This window comes from Panthera onca, chromosome D1, assembly GCF_046562875.1.
Source record: "Panthera onca isolate mPanOnc1 chromosome D1, mPanOnc1 haplotype 2, whole genome shotgun sequence".
In the NCBI taxonomy this organism is placed as follows: domain Eukaryota; kingdom Metazoa; phylum Chordata; class Mammalia; order Carnivora; family Felidae; genus Panthera; species Panthera onca.
Window position 1 is genome coordinate 13,391,177 of NC_138348.1, and position 20,555 is coordinate 13,411,731.

The following is a 20,555-nucleotide window of genomic DNA, read 5'->3' on the forward strand; positions in this document are numbered from 1 at the left end:
AAAACATGGTGACTGTGGTTGACAACACTGTATTGTATGAAGTGAAATGTGCCAAGAGAGTAGAACTGAAAGGTTCTCGCCACCCCCGAAAGGCAACTATGTGAGGTGAGGGATGTGCGATTTAACTCGATGGGGAGAATCCCGTCACAGGGTACACGTATATCAAACCTTCCTTATTACATTATTTGCAATTTAAATATCTTACAATTATATTTGTCAATATGCCTCAATAAAGCTGGAAAAAATTTAAAAGAGGTAAGACATCAATGAGCAGAAAAAGAATGAGATGAAGTTGATGTGGAAAGACGTATGACCTTAAACCACACCTGGGTCCAGGTCGTTAAGAAAGATGACAATTAAGACTTAAAGTAACTATGTGCCTTATATTTGTTTTGTTCACTCGCTCACTTAACATGTTTTCTTGAGAACTTCCTATGTGTTAGGTGCTCTTATATGTATCATCGATTTATCTGTGTACAAACCACACATGACATTGGCCTCCTTGCAATTTTCCACCTAAGCCTTCAATGTATTGTTGTTAAAGGGTTATAGTTTCATTACACTTTTTTGCGCTCAGTTATTTTTAACAAAGATGTGTGAGACTATAAGATACTGAGTTGTAAAGTCTCGCATTTGATATATTGAATCAAGGAATGGAAAGGGAGAACAAGTCCCTAGAAAGGAAAACTGGGAAAATGGGTGGTATCATTGCCAGGAAATTCTTTTTCTCTTTTTTTCCCAGTGTATAAAAAGATGGCATTCATAGGAGTTGGACATATTGTGTACAATCGCAGAACTTTAGATAAAAAAGTAATATAAATGACATTGAGTCTATTACCCTCAGTTTACAAAGTAAGACATTGAGAACCAGAAATGGTATAGAATTTATCCTCTTTTAATCCTTTTTTTCTTTTTGAAATGCCAGAGAAATTTATTTTAAATGGCACGGTTTTAGTCTAAAAATTATTTCGATCTGAAAGAGAACTCCAGCATGTCATGATTCTGTACACTCTGAAATAAGAATGATTAAAGTGTAACTACCAATTAATATCCAGGCACACGCAAATTGAAGACTGTCGCATTACTATGTTGTACACGGGAAACGAACCCAACACTGCACGTTAACTTTTAATCCTCTTTCTAATGGGGAGAGTCAAGGTTCAAACTGACAACTCCTTAAGTCTAGTCCACCTCTTTCTTAGTACACGTTTTGTAATTCCACCTGAACATTGGTAAAAGCACCGTCCGAATTCCCTCCCCAGTAGAAAATTCTCCCTAACAAATGTCCCCGTAAATGCCTCTTTTACATCCGTCTTCCTCAGGCAGTAAAGGAGCAGACTCAACGTGGGCATCCATGTGGAATAGAATGCAAAATCGAATTTATTAGCGTACTGAGATGAACTTGAACGAGGACGTACGCAAAGGAAGAAAAGTGTCCCATGCGTGATGGCCAGAGCAGCCAAGCACGAGGAGCAGGTAGGGAAAACTTGCTGCCTGCATTTAGCGGATTGGATATTCAGAAGGTTTGAAGGATAAAAATGCAGGAGGCCAGGATGTTGAGGGCACACAGGATTCCTATGAATCCAGCCATAATGGAAAGAACCAACTTACTCTTCTGGGTAGCAGCACATGCCAGGGAGGGAAAAGGGGGAATGTCACAGAAAAGGTGGTTGACCACATTTGGACCACAGAAGCCTAGGCAAAAGTGAAGGTCTCATGGACAAAGGCACTTTGAGGACCCGTGGCACAGGGCCCCGCCACCAGCTGCACACGGGCCCTTTGGCACATGATGACTGTACGCGGCAAGGGTTTGCAGATGGCTGTGTACCGGTCACATGCTTGGCGGCCATGAGGAAACAGGCTAGTCACTACACGCTGACCAAAAACCACATCAGTACAGCACAGCTCACAAAGGAGATGACTTTTCTCTCCCGAAAGGGATCACACCACATCGACGGAGCAGCGGAAGAAGAGGAGCATACACCCACAATGGACAACGTTTCAAGGAAAAACTACATGGGTTTCTGGAGTCAGGAATCCATCCACATCAGGGTGACCATCCCCGAGTTCCCACCCCGCATGACAACATAAAGAACACTAAGCAGAACAACTGCCAGCAAAGACCACCCCTAGGCATACACTTTTTAAAGTACAGAAAATCAGAAATAAAGAAAACAGTCTTCAAAGAAGGCAGAATCAGAAAGACACATCACCTACAGAGGAACAAAGGATCACAGTTGATCTCTCAGAAACCGCACCTCCTAAAAGTCAGTGGCCGTCTACTGGGCGCCAAATTTACAAATCGGGAGACTTCAGTGAGTGGAGGCCTTAACTGACAGGCAATTTCCCTCTGATACTGGGACTAACTGGCGATTCTTTACAAAATAGGCAGAACCACTTAACGACTTCCGGGGTGAACAAACAAATGAACGGCAAAATGCACCTGCACTTGAATTTCTGTCCCTGCCCTCTAGGAAGAATCAGTCGGGAACATTTCCTACTAATAAAAACAAAACAAAAATCTATTTTAAGATGCACTGTGTTACAGCTATAAAGTCTAAGGGAAAAGAAGATGGTGCTGTAAGAGGACAATACACGGGCTCTAACTGACACTGTCTCTAATCATCCCTTAGGGTGAGTCCCCAGTGGAGGTAACACTGAAACAGTATATGAAAAGCAAGTAGTTAATCCATGTGAATGTGGCAGGAAGAGAATTGTAGGCAGAATACATGAGCAGATCAGAACAGCAATAACCAGAGCTAGAGGAAGACAGTTGGTTTGAATATATTTGCATACACTTAGACAAGGACCTTACAGCAATTCAGGAAATTTATAATTATCACTTGCCTCCTGCTGTTCTCCTCCCAATCCCCGTTCAATAGCACCTGCATCACGAATGTTTACCAAGCAATTAGGACCAAAGAAAACACTTCAGCTCTCCTACTAGGCAATGCATATCTCAATAGGTGACAGATCTGACGCCTGTCATATAATGAAGACGCAGGATAGAGTCATTTTAAGGCAAAGTGTGACCGGGAAGAAAGTGTTGATCTTTCTAGATGAAAATACATTTCCCTTTGGCTCACCTAAGCCCAAGTTTTATCAAGTCTTAGTAAAATGGTGCTGGGAAATGTCACAAAACTGGCAACTAACAAATTATAATTTTTTTAATGATGTTCATTTATTTTTGAGAGGGACAGAGACAGAATGTGAGTGGGTTGGGGCAGAGAGAGGGAGGCACAGAATCTGAAGCAGGCTCCAGGCTCCGAGCTGTCAGCACAGAGCCTGACGCGGGGCTCCATCTCACGAGCTGTGAGATCATGACCTGAGCCGAAGTCGGATGCTCAACCGACCCAGCCACCCCGGCGCCCCCAACAACTGACAAAGTTAATCATTCATAATCTGGGACCTAGCTCTCTTACATTTGGGAATCTGTGCTACAGAAATATAAATCTCAGATACACATGTGGCAACATCGTTTGTAGGGAGAATAAAAGGAAACCAGCTGAAGGGGTATCACTAGCAGAAGCATACATTCTTTGTATGAAATGCTGTGCTACAAAAACTATAAAATTTACCTGAATATTAATAATTAATTCACTTAGTAGTTTACTTTTCAAATTGCATCATTTGCATTGTGCCATTTTGAATTCAGCATTTTTTTTTATCATTTCAAAGTGTTTAATAAGGAGAAAACATACCACCTTGTATAAAAATGACAGATTCTGGGGTGAAGGGTGAGGGATGAGGGGAGACACAGGTCCTCAGAGGGAAAAAGTGAGATGGGAGCAGAGAGTTGCTAAGAATCTCTCGCTTTTACTTAGTTTTTGACAAAGATTTCAGTCACCAGTAGGTAAAAGTGTTTCATTAAACCAGAGAGTGTTAGGATGGAGAAATAGCTTTACCAGAAGTCATTGAGTCCATCTGCCTAAATCTATTTACTTGTGGCTATTTTCATTCATTCACTTATTCATTCATTCAGTTTTGACACAGATGGCAGCTTTTCAAGAGTAAATTTTAGTTATGAAATTGAGCATATTTGTTGCAAAACAAGTCCGACCACTCAGACAAGCATGAAGCACCCCCACTCTCTGTGGCTCCTTTCAATGTCATGTTACTAAAGTAACCAACGTTAACAGCGTGGCCAGTGACTTTGCACAATTCTCTCTATGATCATGTCCATAGGCACACACCAATGTCTTTTACACATGAGGTGGGTTTTACCCCCACCTCGTTCACCTTTGTTTACATGTTGGGGGGTTGGTCAACGAGAAGATCTGACCTCTGGTTGATCTGTGATCTGGACCCTGGCAACTGGAGGCTCCTCTCCCAGACCCTGTCCTTGGAACGTGCATTCTGCCTGCTTTCTCGGCTCCCAAAAGCCGCCCCAAGGACACAGCCTTGAGACAGTGATGTGTTCTTGGACGCTCTGGACGGCATGTGTGACTGCCTTTATCTAATCTTTCAAGATTGGGCAGGAGGCAGAAGGGCTATGGTCTTACTGCTGCGCCCAGGACAACCTCGCAAGTAAGTTCTCTTGTCTGGTCAACCTGCTCCCTAGCATTCCGGAGTGGCCTGCTTCTCTCTCTGGTCTCTCCCTGCCTTTGGTGATGGGGCCGGTTGCGGATTTCAGCGGAAGCTCCCCAGGAAGTTGCAAACCCACACAAACTGTGATCGGTTCTACAGATTAAGAACACTGACTTGATTTTTTTTCTTATCTATCAATGATTGTATCAGGACGTTTCCTCCGAACCAAAACATTAATATTTAATTTACTTTTTTTAATAATTAGCCACCCAACACTTCAAGGAGAGAATGTATGTTTCTCCTGATGATACAAATTGAGGTTGTTTCCTTCCCCTCCCCACCCCCCACCCCCCCCCCACAAATGATGTTGCAGCATTTATGTCTGGTGTTGATATTGCGACAGCACAGATTTCCAAATGTAAGAGAGCCAGGTCAACGAGTATGTGAATTTTAACCGAAATCATCAAATTACTTTCTGAAAATGTAGCTGTTCTATACTTAGCCACTGTCGCTAAGTGTAATGTCGTGGTCAACATTCGTGGGCAACCTTACCAGCATTGCACAAATCGTTGTGATGTCTGCTAACGTGACAAATGAAAAAGAAACACTGTCTTGTCATTGTGATTTCATTTTTCCCAGCCATTGTGAAGTTCAGCAATTTTTAGTATATTTATATTTTTGGCCATTCCCATTTCCTGCTGTACCCATTGCTCATCCAGCCATTTATTGGTCCATGTCTCTACTGTGTGTCACACACATGTACCTTTGGGTTCAGGACTTTCTCATCGGGACATTACCTTATTGTAAGTCACCTATTTTGCAAAAGCCCTCTCACTTTCCGTTGTTCAACAGAACAAGGTGTATGAACCTTTATTAATGAACACTGTTGACCTTTCTCTTACAACATTTGCTCTTCTAATCTGGAATAAATGTCCTCCCACATATGAGACTATATAAATGCTCCTCTGTACTTTCTGTTGGCATATAGTACATTTGTACCTTTAATATATCTGTAAATTATTTTGTATTCCCCTTCACTTTATGGAAGGGGAATGGAGAAGACTGATGAAAAAAATATACGTAGTCTATAAGCAACCTGGAATAAAGGGAACTTGTAGTTCTCAGCCCAGTGTTCTTTTGACATGTTATAAACCAACGTCTAAGGTACAACACAACAGAGTTCCAATTACCAAAACTGCTGAAGTTTTCCTTTCAAACTTCGTCCCAAATGTATATCTTACCTCCTTATTCCTCAAGCTGTAGACGAGGGGGTTCAACATGGGCATCACCACAGTATACAACAGAGAAATCACTTTATTGATATCCAGGGAGGGACTTGAGCCAGGTCGAACAGAGACAAAGAAAAGAGTCCCACACAGGATGGAGACAACTACCAGGTGAGAGGAGCAGGTGGGCAAAGCGTTCTGCCTCCCATGAGCAGTCTGGATCTTCCCGATGGCCACCAGGATGCAAACATGGGAGACCATCATGATCAGGCCACTGAGGATTCCTGTAGATCCAGCCAAAAAGAAAAATGTAAGTTGCGTCACGGAAGTGTCTGCACATGTAAGAGAAAGCAGAAGGGAAATATCACAGAAAAAATGATTGATGATATTTGGACCACACAAGGGTAAGCAAAAAGTCAATGTCATATAGGTCATGCTCCTTAGAAGAGCCATGCCATAAGGGCCTACAACCAGCTGCACAGAGACCCTCTGGGACATAATGAGGGCATGCAACAAGGGCTTACCGATGGCCAAATACCAGTCATGTGCCATGGACGTCAGGAAGAAACATTCAGATACCACAAAGAAACCAGAGAACCACATCTGTGTGGTACCACCCTGAGAGAGCTGACTTTTTTCTCTGCAAAGATATCACACGGCATCTTGGGGCAATGGAAGAGGAACAATACCTAAAAGGACGAGGGGCTAACAAACATACATAGTGATTGACTGGTCAGTTGTAACCTGTGTAAGAAATTTAAAAGTACATTTTATTTTTACAATGTTAATTAGCATACACAAAATTGCTTCTTTTAAAAATTTTTTAATGTTTATTTATTTTGAGAGAGAGAGACAGAACACAAAAAGGGGAGGAGGAGAGATAGATGGGGAACAGACAACCTGAAGCAGGCTCCTGCTTCCGCACAGAGCCTGACACGGGGCTTGAAACCACAAACCATAAGATCGTGACCTGAGCTGAAGTCAGTCACTCAGCTGACTGAGCCACCCAGGCGCCCCATATTCATCATAGCTTCTTCAATGTATTACAAGTGTTTTTCAATCTGTAAAGGAGGCAGTTAGGAAAACAGCACCGGACTGGCAACGGTATTCCTGAGGAATAGTTCCTGTCTGTTGGGACACCGTGCAAACTTGGGCAATTTATACTTGATCTTTTTGGATTCGGCACCCTCTGCCATCCAAAGAGCAGTCTAAGTATCAAATCTAAATTTCCCATAGGTTCTAAAATTGTATTTGAAACGAGAACAGTATCTGTATTTCATCTTTATCACATGATAGAATAACAATGCCTACCTAGGAATACCGTAACCAGTGAGATTGTAAGAAATGATGAAAAATTCAGACCCTGATAATAGACATTTGGGACCGGCTAAACAGAACAGAAATAAAGCCCTTTCAGTTCCTGTTTTGATGCAGAGGATAGTGCCATTCAGATGAAATGAAGACAGCATTCATATCTGTGTATATTAATCTCTTCCCCTTATAAAAGGCTTACAAAGAGAAATGTCAACAAATGTCAGTAGCATTCTTTACAAGGGGTAGTTCTATGGAAACTCATAATAGTCATTTTTATATTTATAAAGGACAGGCCTACAAATGAGAGATTGGATACATTTACTCTTTAACCATCATGAATACAGAAATGGCAGAAAGAAATAGGAACAGAGGATTCATGTTTGGGGTTAAATGAAGCGAAGAAATTTCCAGATCGTGTAATTCATATAATCATATCATATAATTCAAAACAGAAATATAATGGTTTGGGAGGCACTGAGATGCCCTTCCTTTGAGATTAATTAATCTATCAAATATTGTATAGGAACTTTCCATGGAAATCAAAAGAAAACTAAGTATCCACTCTAGTCTCAACTGACTCGATCATTAGCAGCAATGTTACCATACATTTCCATGAATATACGAATGTATTTTGTTCATTGAAATAAAATTATTTCCCCTAATTCCCTGTAATGTTTATAAACCTATTTAAGGCATAAATTCTGACAGGTGATCTCTATTTTATTAACACAATGTGTGAAATGCTTACCATTTTTATTGTTACAAAATTTTTAAGTATTTTTCTGACTCATCAACTGAGTAAAAACACATCAAGCTGTTTAAAATGACAGTAAGAAACACAAGGTGTGGGATTATCCATAAGAAAGAGTCCAGATTCATATGTTTGTTACGAGGTCAAATAATTTCCTACATTAAAAAAATATTCACACTTTGAAGATAGAGTGATTAAGATGTGAACCCTGAAATGCTACAGTGACAAAACAATAGTTAATATAATGTTTGTGCCCCCTGAGTTTATCATTACTTGAGAATTATCTGTGGAATGCATTTTCCACAGGGCAATTGCTTATTAATGGCAGCACTAAAATCAATCGCGGGAAATAGTGCCTGGGCATAAAAAGAAAGCCCACTTTTCAAAGCAGTGTTTGATAAATCCAAGACGACATATGCCGCAGCATTTCAGAGAAAGCTCCCTTCTTCACTGAGAGCTGAAGTGGTTGGAAAAACACTGCTTTCGTTTCATGCCTAACAGTTCAAAATCTACGTGCAATGGCAGGCAGTGGTTGTGGACATTTGTGGACCCACCAGGGGAGGGCGTTTGGTGAGGAGAACGTGCTTCCATCCTTCCATTGCTCAGCACGCAAACAAGAATAAGACTCCGCCTCCCCTGTAAGGGGGACGATTTCTATGACCTTTGCATTTCTACATTCGGTGACCCGAGAATTTACCTGGACGTTGAAGTATCAGAAAGAGAGAAGAAGATCCAGCTTAAAATCGGGATCAAAACCTCAGTTATTTAGTGACCTGAAGAGCTGGACTAAACCAAAGACCACTCTCTTTGGGGTACCTGGGACAATGAGTTTATGTTCCCACAGATCAGGTTCATTCTGAAGTCTTGCTAGTGTATTTCAAAACTTGCTGTTAATCAATATGCGGGATACTCATTTCTTTAAGTTCATAGTACCCCTGGCTGAGTTCAAGGTAAATCAAAGCACAGACTTTTCAAAGAAGGAGATGTCATTGTGCACGAAAATGGTTGGGAAATATTTCATGGGCAGATTGGTTTGGAAAGGTGGACAAGTTTGAGATGACCTGAAATTGAGAGGAAAGACATTTCAGGTAGAACTAAGGAGATGAACAGAGGCAGGGAGGCAGGAACATTCAACTTGATTGGAATAAAGCTTCATGAAGGAGAGAAGAAAATATCACATTGAGGGAATAGTGGCATAGGCAGAATAATGGTCTCCAGTGATATCCACCTCTTAACCCCAGGGACCAGTGATCATGTCACCTTGCATGGTAAAAAGTGACTTTACCCATGTTATTAACTTAAGGACCTTGGAATGAGGAGATTATCTGTGAGCCCTTCTCAGGAGATGTAAGTACGGAACATGGGCAGATATGCAACTTTGCGGGTTTTGAAGATGAAGGAAGGGGCCATCAGCTAAGAAATGTGGGCAAGGTTTAATAGCTGGAGAAAGCGGGAACATTTTCCTCTAGAGATTCCAGGAAGCAATGCAATCCTGCCAACACCTGATTGTAGTCTGGTGAGACCCATGTAGGACTCCTTAGCCTGCAGAGCATTAAATCAATACATTGTGTATACAACATTGTGTTGTTTTAGCCGCTGAACTTGTGGTAATTTGTCAGGACAGCATTGAGAAACTAAAACACATAGGTTGGATGACCTCAGTCACCACTTTCTCTCAAAAACCTTCTATGATCCCCTAAAAGGGTTATGATCTCCCACCTCTGAAACTGCTATAGCATTTCCCCAGTAGCTCGTCTCCACTGTCATCTGACTTTTAGAGTCAAGGACATGGTCTTACAATGGTCTATATCCTATGAAGTCCTGATGTCAGAGAGTTGCAGAGAAGACATATTCTGTAAGCATTTTTGAGCAACGTGTAAATTAAAGCAAAAATATTTCACAATCCGTAATAATTTGAATGTAGGATTTAAATTATCATACACTTTGCTTAAAGAAGGTAGAATAGGGGCACGTGCGTGGTTCAGTTAGTTAAGCATCTGATTCTTTATTCCAGCTCAGTTCATGACCTCAGGGTTTGTGGGTTCATGCCCTGCATCAGGCTCTGTGCTAACTGTGGAGCCTGTTTGAGATTCTCCCTCTTTCGCTGTCCCTCCTCAGCTCTGTCTCTCTCCCTCTCTCTCTCTCACTCAAAATAAATAAATGAACTTAATTTTTTTAATCAAGTAGTATAAAGCCATTTTGCCCCATTCTTCTACTTGAAACCAACCAAAACTGGTAAGGAAACGGACAATAACAACAAAAAAGATAAAGAAAATGACACTTTATGAAACTTCAAGAGAAGGAAATGATATGATATGAAAAAGAGGATAAAGTAAATTCTATTATAGGGAAATGCTTCACTTTGACATTGAGAAAAATTTTCCCTCTGAAGAATGTAAACACTAAAAAAAAGATTTAATTGCTTAATATAATGGCTAGCTAACTGGCTGACTAGAGGTGGTCGTCAAGAGGATGTAGCTATCCATTGACTGTCTAGCTGGACCTGGGCAATCAGAGGCTCTGAGGCCCCCACCCACGGTCCTTGGAATGTACACTCTGCCCACCTGTCCAGAGCGGGAGCTGTTTTCAAGGAGGTAGCCTCAAGGGAGTAATGCGTTGTTGAGACCATCTGGATGGTGTATGTGACTGAACCCAGTGAAGGCCCCTATATAAACGTTTAAGGGGGCGCCTGGGAGGCTCTGTCGGTTAAGTGTCCAACTCTTGATTTTAGCTCAGGTCATGATCTCATGGTTCCTGGGTTTGAGCCCCGCATCCGGCCCTGCACTGACCGCACGGAGCCCACTTGAGATCTTCTGCCTTCCTCTCTCTTTCTCTAACCCTCCACTGCTCATGCTCTCTCTCTATCTCTCTCAAAAAATTAATAAACTTTAAAAGATTCCAGCAGGCAGGTGTGGAGAGATGCTCATCATGCTGCTGTCCCAAAGAAGCATTATCTGGAAGTTTTCTTCTTTGTTAAACTTGCCACCTGCCGTACGATGTGGGCTGCCTCTTTCCTCAGTCTCTCCTGCCCTCTGACTACAGCGGCCAGTTTTAGATGTTACCTAGGTAATTCCCAAGTTTAGGAACCAACAATTGGTGAGCCAGCTAGGAGACCTAAGAATGGAGTCTCGGGAAAGAGGCATCGGGAGGGAAATCTCAAGTTGGCCCGTGACGTCTGTATGGGGAGGGGTGGCCTGTGTGTAGATGCTGGTGGACGGCCGCTTGAGTGCAGAGATGCCCCCAGATGCCAGCTGCTTCGATGCCCCTGTTTGTGGGACTGCTGCAAAGTACGAAAGAAGTGGCTGCATGGTGGGCTGGCCTCTGCTGTGGGAAGCCTGCCTAGTCACCTACACACAGCTAGAGACTGACGCTTGCGTTAGAAAGTTAGAAGAGCTGAGGTTTGAGAAGAAAGGGCAGGTGTCCACCCTCTGCTGTCTTCGGGGCTGGCAGCCGAGGTGTGCTTACGTAGAACTAAAACTTAATTTTCCTTCATCTGCTAAGCCATGAAGGTTTCTTGAACTATTGCTCTATCTTGATAAGATTGTGAGAGTTTTTATTTCTCTTCTAAGTAATCTGTGCTTTATCAGAATTATTTCCTGTGCTTTCTGTTGTCTCTATCAAGTGTTTGATTACTTAAGAATCCATCTTTACTAGACTTACAGGAAAAAACTAAAAGACTATCAGAAAAATACTGTCCTCAATGTTTTATTAGTGAAAATAAGAGATATAAACATAGATACGTTTCAATGTTTGTATACATCTTAGGTGAAAAGAACGGTCCTCAGGTTCAAGTATACAAATTGGTACAAGAACTGTCTACTGGTTAATTTTGTTTCTAATCACATCTCAAAAGTAAGCAGTTAGTGGCAATCGTGTGTGGATGTTTTATTAGTCCATCAAAGGCTTTGGAGAATGGTCAGTGTCCTCCATGTTTATTATATGTGGTTACTTCCAGGGTAATCACTGACTAACTCTTGGTTAATTATGTGTTATCCCTCATCAGAGGATTCTATACTGTCTTTGCTTTATTGCTGGTTCACAAAACAATAGAGGAAAATTGACTAAAATATTAGATCAGCACTGATAGGGCAATTTCACTTAAAATTATTGAGAATATTACTATAACATGTTCCATTAGCCAAACTTATAGCCCTGATAAAAGTGTAAAGGTAGAGCACAGGCAAGACCCAATGCAGAAAGATCATGTGAACATCGCAAACGCATTTTGTTTTATTTTTATTTTTTAAAGTTTACTTATTTGAGAGAGAGAGAGAGATAGCGAGCAGGGAAGGGACAGAGAGAGAGGGAGACACAGAATCTGAGGCAGGCTCCACGCTCCAAGCTGTCAGCACAGGGCCCGACTCGGGGCTTGAACTCACAGGCTGGGAGATCATGACCTGAGCCGAAGTCGGATGCTTAACTGATTGAGCCACCCGGGCACCCTGCAAATGCATTTTAAACAATTGCCTTCAATCCTTCAGATGCGCTTTCTTGGTTGAGACTAGGAATGATAAGTGGGGGGACTAAAGAGACGTGTCACAGTCTACCAATGATACTATTTCATGGGTTCCTTACCACTGTAATCCCATATTTTATAGTGCCTAGAGTGTAAATGCCTCTGTGTATCTGCTAACTACTAACTCAAGAGATAAGTGCAATCATCCCAGACAATCACAATACTAAACCTTAGCTATCCTGCAAAATTCGTAGCTTCCAAATGTTCCCGCAACCTCTTATCCCTAAATGCACTTGAGCAGCCAATAACTGTTACCCTGAGATTCCATCTTCCTGTTCGTACCTTCTGTCCCATGACTAAGATGACTCATTTCCTCCTACTTTCCAAGAATTTGCGCAGGGAATAATTCTTAGAAGAAAATTAAGTTTCGAATGACCATCCCCAATCAGCCTTAAAATCGTTCGGCTACTTGCTCCCCGCAGAACACTCATGTTAAGCTACTCCCCGCATTTTAGCACTCTTAATACATGCTTGATTAAAGACTTTGGGTTGATATTTTCTTTCTTTCAGTGTAGGATTTACCTTAAAGAGTTGTAAATATAAAATGTTAGCAAACATTTTAGCAGAGAACAGGCTTCATAGCAGTTCCTCCATAAACGGTAGTAATACTGATGCTTCCAATAATTAAAAACATTTGTCTCTATTTAAGTCAGCGGTCTGGCCATCCAGAAATCAGATGGCTCTTAGAGAATGGCTGTAGACTGCTTAAAGTTCAACCAAATAGTGGCCCAATAGCAGCTCCGTACCTTACATGGGATCGTTTACAAGGTCTCCCATGCATGGTATGCAGTTAATGACTTGGGAAATGTATCCTTTTCTATTCTGCCTAGAATGGAGGATGAGAAACAATTTATATTCATATGAGATGAACAACAATATTGATTTACAATTTTTCCTCAAGGCTAGATTAACTCGCCTCCCCTCCTTAATATAGTCCCCAGGTACGTGGCCCCCTAAGGTATTTGGCCTCCTACCTACTACACTTAGTGGATACTAATTGTAATGTCTACTGTATTGGTAATATCATGCTGATAGAGCAGGTTACACAAGCAGATGCTGGAACATTGGAGACCTTGATAAGACACCTGCGCTCCAGAGGGTGGGAGACAGAACACAAACACACAAACACCTATTAGGATTCAGGAACTTGAAATGTTGGGTGAGTTTTACAGGTCCAGTGGTTAGGGGTATGCTAGAATACTCCATTCGAAGTAAAATTTATGAAGAAAGAACCAGAGGGTCCCAGTAGGCCTCTTTGGGTCTTGGAGGCAGCCTATTCCACAGCTAGGAATAGATCTCCAACAAGGATACCAAATGGCACAGAAGGCTGTAGGCATTAAGTGGGATGCAGAACAGGAGAGGCTCTGCAGCAGGTCCAGGTATAGTGCAAGCAGCCCTGCCCCTTGGGCCACGTGATACAACAGGATCTATAAGGAAAGTGATGGTCATGGGAAAAAAGCAACATGGAGCTTATTACAAACCTCAGTGGGAATGCTGCTGGTCCTGAGCTTCAGGAGCCATTCTATACCATTGGCAAAAAGAATGCTATGGCTTTTGAGAAAGAGCTCCTGGTATGTTTGTGGGCCGTAATAAAAGCGAAGTCTTGCCCAGAAGCCACCATGTGTGTATGTATCCAGGACTGCTCTAATGCCCTGGGTCCTGTCAGATCCTCCAATAAGTAAAGTACAATTGGCAAAGCAGAAATCATAAGATGTAAATGGAACTCCATATAAATGGAGCCCAAGTAAAGGCAGAGGGCGTGATTAAGCAGCAATTCAAATGTACATGAATAAAACTTCTCCTTTCCCACCTCAAATGCAGCTCCCATTGAAGTGATCAATGTCAACAGCTTGCTGTGCATCCTTTATAGTTCTCCCTGTACTCATTTACACCTGCATGCACATGCACATTTTATTATACAGCTTTCGTCCTTGTTCTTAGTGATCGTAACTACACTTTGATCTTCAGCTTGAGTTTTTTTCCACCTGACAGTGACTGCATACAATTGTCCTCTCCAGGTCAGTCCATAATTACCTTATCTAATCTTTTCATTTGTTGTGCATTTTGCACACACACACACACACACACACACACACACACACAAACACAAGTTGACTTTTCTTATAATGATGTAAGACAGACTATTTTCTTTATTTTATTTTTCCATGCATAATTGTTATATATATGTAATCTTATTCATTGGCCTTTACATTTCTGTTGTTCAGATTTATAAAGGAGAAATTCTAGGTCAAATGCTGTGTAAATTGATCATTTTATATAGAAACTACCAGATTTTTTGGTAATGGGGAATTCATATTATAAACAGAAAATACAGAATGTACATGGCCAAACAGGAACTTCATCGTCATTGAAAACTAATAATATTTCATCTCTATTAAAAGGCACTGCACTGACATTTTAATTTCATTTCACTTACTTGACCAATGATGATAGTGAACCTTTTTTCCATACATTTCTGTGTAGGGATCACCATTTCTGTGAATTGCTTGTTCATTTTTTCCCCATTTATCTAGTTTTGTTTCCATTGAATTTTAGACTGTTCTTTCATTATTAGGGATATTATCTCATTATTTGGCACATGTCACAAACATTTTCTCATTTTATTGTTTACTTTTTAATATTGTTTGTGGTACTCTGAACTTTTTATTATAACTTTTGGTTTTCTTGTCTGGATAAAATAGTATTCAAATATCCATGATAGTAAAATATTCACCTAAGTTTTCTTTCAGTATATTTTCACATTAATATTCTCAATATTTCACTATTTTGTTTTGAAACTCTTGTCATGTCACAGACAACAAGATGGGGCAGAAAAAATATTTAAGTACTAGTCCATTTTTCAAATCACTTATGACCTGGCAGTGGACAAATTCACATGCAGCTTCTGATTTCCACTTCAGTGATCTTTCTCCTACACAGCCTGCACCAACATCTATGGTACAACACGGCAGGGTTCTATTTTGCCAAAACCATTAGAGAATTTTTCCTTTCAAACTTCCTCCTGAGTGCATTTTTTACCTCCTTGTTCCTCAGGCTGTAGATGAGGGGGTTCAACATGGGGATCACCACGGTATAAAACAGAGAAATCACTTTATCGATATCCAGGGAGGGACTTGAGCCAGGCTGAACATAGGTAAAGAAAAGAGTCCCATACAGGATGGAGACAACTGCCAGGTGAGAAGAGCAGGTGGAGAAAGCTTTCCTTCTCCCATCAGCAGTCTGCATCTTCAAGATGGCCGCCAGGATGCAAACATAGGAGACCATGATGATCAAGCCACTGAGCATTACTACAGCTCCAGCCAAGATGAACAGCACTAATTTATTGATCAAGGTGTCTGCACATGCTAAGGAAAGCAATGGTGAAATGTCACAGAAGAAGTGATTGATGATATTTGTACCACAGAAGGGTAAGCGAAAAGTGAGAATTGTATGGGTCATTGTGCTTAGAAGAGCCATGGCATAAGGCCCTACTACCAGCTGCACACAGACCCTCTGGGACATGATGAGTGTATACAACAAGGGCTTACAGATGGCCATGTACCGGTCATATGCCATGGAAGCCAGGAGGAAACATTCAGTTGCCACAAAGAAACCAGAGAACCACATCTGTGTAGCACAACCCATGAAAGAGATACCTTTTTTCTCTGCAAAGATATCATACAGCATCTTGGGGGCAATGGAAGAAGAGGAACAAATATCTACAAAGGACAAGTGGCTGAGAAAAAAGTACATAGGAGTGTGGAATCTGAGATCAGTCCATATGAGAATGATCATCCCTATGTTACCCCCCAGGGTGACAAGATAGACAATGAAGAGCATGACAAAGAGGACAATCTGCTCTTGGAGAATGTCTGTGAGACCCAAGAAAAGAAATTCAGTCACTTCAGTCTGATTCTTATTTTCCATTGGTCAGTTTTAACCTGTTACAAGAAGCAAAAACATTTAAAAAATCAATCATCAATAGTTACAAATAATATTTTAACCTAATGACAGATTACCCTAAACAGGTCTCTAACAGGAAGTTATGGAAATATTATTGACCTGGAAGACAGTATTTCCATGTACTAGTTCTGGGAGTTGTGCAAAGATACTGTGTAAACTTGGACAATTCATCCCTGATCTCTTTGGATTTGGTACTCTCTCCCATAAAAAGAAGAGTTCAAGTGTATGGTTTAAATCTCCCTCAAGTCATAAAATCATATTTGAAATGGGAATTAGTCTCCATATTTCATTTTACTGGATTATGGGATAACAAAACTCTCTTAGAATATCTTTACTGGGAATGCTGCCAAATCTCACCAGTGTGATATTCAGATCCTGACATTAGACATCTGGGAAAGACTAAGCAGGAGAATTCCTGTTCTTATTGAAAGATCAGTACCATTCTATTATTGTTAGGACATAGTTCATAGATGGGCTTATCAGTCTACTCTGTACTTTCACTGGTAATGGCAGGTGGAAAGGATAATACACAATTGACAAAGGTGATTCATATAAAGGCATATGGTGTCATGGAAGAAATAGAGAGGCCTTGCCTTTGAGATCAAGTGATCTGGCAAATGTGAGACGGCAACTTTTCATGGAAATTGTGTAGAAAATTAAGACTTTGGTGCATCTAAATAATGTAGAGTTGTTTTTTTGTGATTTCCCATATATTCCGTAAACTGATTTTGAGACATTTTTCTGGAAATTTGTTAGGCAATTACAATTTATTCATTATAACTATAACTGTAATTATGTATGTAAAATATCAAATGAGTAATACTTTATTCAGCAAATACCCTCAAAAAAATGTTAGGTTTTGACTCAATAGTAAAGGAAGAAAAAATCAAGCTGTTCAAAATGCCTAGGAAAGATCACTATGTAGGATAATTTATATGAAAAACAATTGGTTCTAAGTAACATGTATTATCACTTCATTTAATGTCCTCTTAAAATAAAAGCAATATACTACAGTGGAATTATACTATAATTATATTTGGAGCTTCATACATGATATAAGTAGTGACTGTATGTATTTAATTTATGATTGTTTTATCATTATCATGATTATTTGCTTCATGCCATATGGCATATATTTTCAGCAGTCAAAAAGGCAATTATAGGCTTTAGGAGCATTACACAGGGCATAAATGTTTTCGTTTGTGACAATCCAAATGTGGATAATATAGGTGTGTGGTGTTTGGGATGGTACGATCACACTTCTTTTTTTTTTTTAATTTTTAAAGGTTTATTTATTTTTGAGAGAGAGAAAGAGAGAGAGAGAGAGAATGAATGAGTAGGGGAGGAGCAGAGAGAGAGGGAGACACAGGATCTGAAGCAGGCTCCAGGCTCTGAGCTGTCAGCACAGAGGCCGACGTGGGGCTCAAACTCACAAACGGTGAGATTATGACCTGAGCTGAAGTTGGACACTTAATCAATTGAACCACTCAGGCATCGCACAATCACACTACTTTTAACTTTGATCCTTCCTTCCTTCCTTCCTTCCTTCCTTCCTTCCTTCCTCCCTCCCTCTCTCCCTCCCTCCCTCCCTCCCTCCCTCCCTCCCTCCCTTCCTAAGTTCTTTTCTTTCTTTCTTTCTTTCTTTCTTTCTTTCTTTCTTTCTTCTTCCTCTTTCTTTCTTTCTTTCTTTCTTTCTTTCTTTCTTTCTCTTTTTCTTTCTCTTTCTTTCTTTCTTTTTCTTTTCTTTTCTCTGTCTTTCCTTCTTTCTTACTTCTTTCTTTGAATAAGTTATTTTGAGTGTTTACAAAACAAGAATGATCTCTATGCCCCTTCAATAACTACATTCTGTGGTCTTAGAAATCCTCATGAACATTGCCATGTCTTTATATTACAAAGAAATAAGCAGGAAATTGAGTTTAAAAAAAGTCACACAAAACAGTTGTTTAGTCTCAGGAGGATATGAACAAAATGCCAAAGTCTGCTCTCTTTAGAGAGCCTGTGCTAGGAAGGTTATTTTCCTGACATTCAAACTCATCCTGATGTTCCTCCACCAGATTTCAAAGCTTCACATTATCCAAAATGCAATGTACTCAGTTATTATTATTTTTGTTTTGAGAGGGAGAGAGAGAGAGAGAGAGCGTGCACTCACTAATGAGCAGGGGAGGGGCAGAGGGAGAGGGAGGGAGAGAATCTTAAGGAAGCCCCATGGTCAGCATGGAGCCCAACACTGGGCTCCATCTCACAACCCTGAGATCATGACCTGAGCCAAAACCAAGAGTCAGACACTTAACCAACTGAGCCATCTAGGTGTCCCTGTACTCACTTCTTTAAGGATATCCTGCATGTAGCTCCTTTAACTGCTTCAAAGGAAGTGATCATTTTCTAGAAGAATGGAACACTAACTTCCTTTGTGGTGGTAACTTCTTCCAAGTAACATGACTTTCTAAATACTTGATGAAGAAGACAAATATCCATCTTGAAGAGTCTGGGAGTAAAGAGATACTGTACCTGCACATTAATACACGTACTGTACAGAATAAGGGAAATTTTCTCAGGAGTTTACAATAGCTTGGGTCCCCAAAGAACTAAAACCTCAAGAGTTTACACCTAAAGGGACAAAATTAAGAAAAATATCAGTGGCATATAGACCAAGTATTATTTCCTAACTACATCTTTTCTCAAAGAAGATTCCTAAGAAAACAGTGTGAATTTTTCTCCCACTTTGGGATCTTTCTTGCCAAAAAGAGTCTCTTTTCTATCAGTGGGGAGTTATTCACTGAGCTTCCAGAACCAGCTGGGAGGAAGTAGTTTATTGCCTAGATTCTGGAGACACGTCACCTGATGTTAATCTCAATTCCACGGCTCTACTGCTTATGTCACTTCCGACAAGTTTTTAAGTCTCTCTGTGCCTCATTCTGTTAATCTTTACAACAGTATCTAGTTTACAGATATCTTGGAAATATCTAATGAAGTAATACTTTTAAAGTCTTTAAAGAGTGGGGCGCCTGGGTGGCGCAGTCGGTTAAGCGTCCGACTTCAGCCAGGTCACGATCTCGCGGTCCGTGAGTTCGAGCCCCGCGTCAGGCTCTGGGCTGATGGCTCAGAGCCTGGAGCCTGTTTCCGATTCTGTGTCTCCCTCTCTCTCTGCCCCTCCCCCGTTCATGCTCTGTCTCTCTCTGTCCCAACAATAAAATAATAAAAAACATTGAAAAAAAAAATATTAAAGTCTTTAAAGAGTATCCAGCACACAATCAGTGCTCATGAAAGTTATGTATCATTATTAGGGATTTATAGCATAGCTGGGACACAATATCTAGACATTAAAAAAAACCACAGCAGTACAAGGTAGATTTTTCTTCTTTCTAGGCAAAATAAAACACAGTCACTGGACTCCAAAGAAAGGATGGATCACTATAAAACTGGAATACAGGAGACTACTCAAGGAAGGAATTGCTCTGGAAAGATAAATAAAATTTAGATAAACTGAAGTTAAAAAAAAAAAAAAAGTATTCCAGGCAGTGCTAATGAAATCCACAGAAGCAGGAACAGAAGCAAGGAAGTCGTTTGGGATGAAAGGGTCATGCAAGAGAGAAGCAAGTGTAGAGTCTGATGATACAGATTAAACTATTCCAATCACCACCTTATCTGAGAGTTTATTGTTTATCCCATGGGAAAGAGTTGATATCTCTCTAACCCCTGTAACGTTTCATTGGAAGCTCATTTTTTAACCCCAGAAGGTTGTCAATAATTAGTTTGCACAAATATTTGTTCAATTAGTAGAAAATAAACCTCCAAAATCAATAATTCATAATGGTTTATGTTTAGCAATTAAAATTATGTTATATACTTTTGTTTTAAGAATGTAAGTAAAGGTATGTTTATCTGTTATTCTCAAAACAAATTAAAAGCAATAAAAACAACCAACAAAAACAGATTTTAAATAAAAAGAAAAGAACACTTCATCAGCCCTAAAAAGGAAAAAGTAATATGGAAAATAATAATAAAGAGCATTTTATTAACAGAGAAAATCATAACAAAACTCTTTTATTATGGTTTTTTAAAATAAAAACATCCACTGATGGAACAGCAAGGTTGAAAAAAGAAATAACAAACATATTAGATAATGGGAAGTAAACTGGCTGAGACCAGTAAACAAAATTATATGAGAACTATCAGTTGGGGTGCCTGGGTGGGTCAGTCAGTTGAGTGTCCAACTCTTGGTTGTGGCTCAGGTCATGATCTCACAGTTCTTTGGATT

At 40.3% G+C, this 20,555-nt stretch overlaps 2 protein-coding genes across 2 annotated transcripts; both read right to left on the reverse strand.

The window, feature by feature from the left end:
• Positions 1–4,490: 4,490 nt before the first annotated feature.
• LOC144612877 (olfactory receptor 5G3-like) lies at positions 4,491–8,409 on the reverse strand. Its single transcript, XM_081790417.1, is given in 4 exon segments — positions 4,491–4,718; positions 5,769–6,376; positions 6,379–6,442; positions 8,332–8,409. Coding segments are annotated over 4 exon segments (978 nt in total).
• Positions 8,410–15,310: 6,901 nt separating this feature from the next.
• LOC132660701 (olfactory receptor 5G3-like) lies at positions 15,311–16,261 on the reverse strand. The gene has a single exon (XM_060604482.3). It carries the CDS (start codon positions 16,259–16,261, stop codon positions 15,311–15,313), a length of 951 nt encoding a protein of 316 aa, XP_060460465.3.
• Positions 16,262–20,555: the final 4,294 nt, after the last annotated feature.

Coding starts and splice junctions, on each gene's coding strand:
- LOC132660701 (XM_060604482.3), bottom strand. CDS start 16,261: ATGGAAAATAAGAATCAGACTGAAGTGACTGAATTTCTTTTCTTGGGT.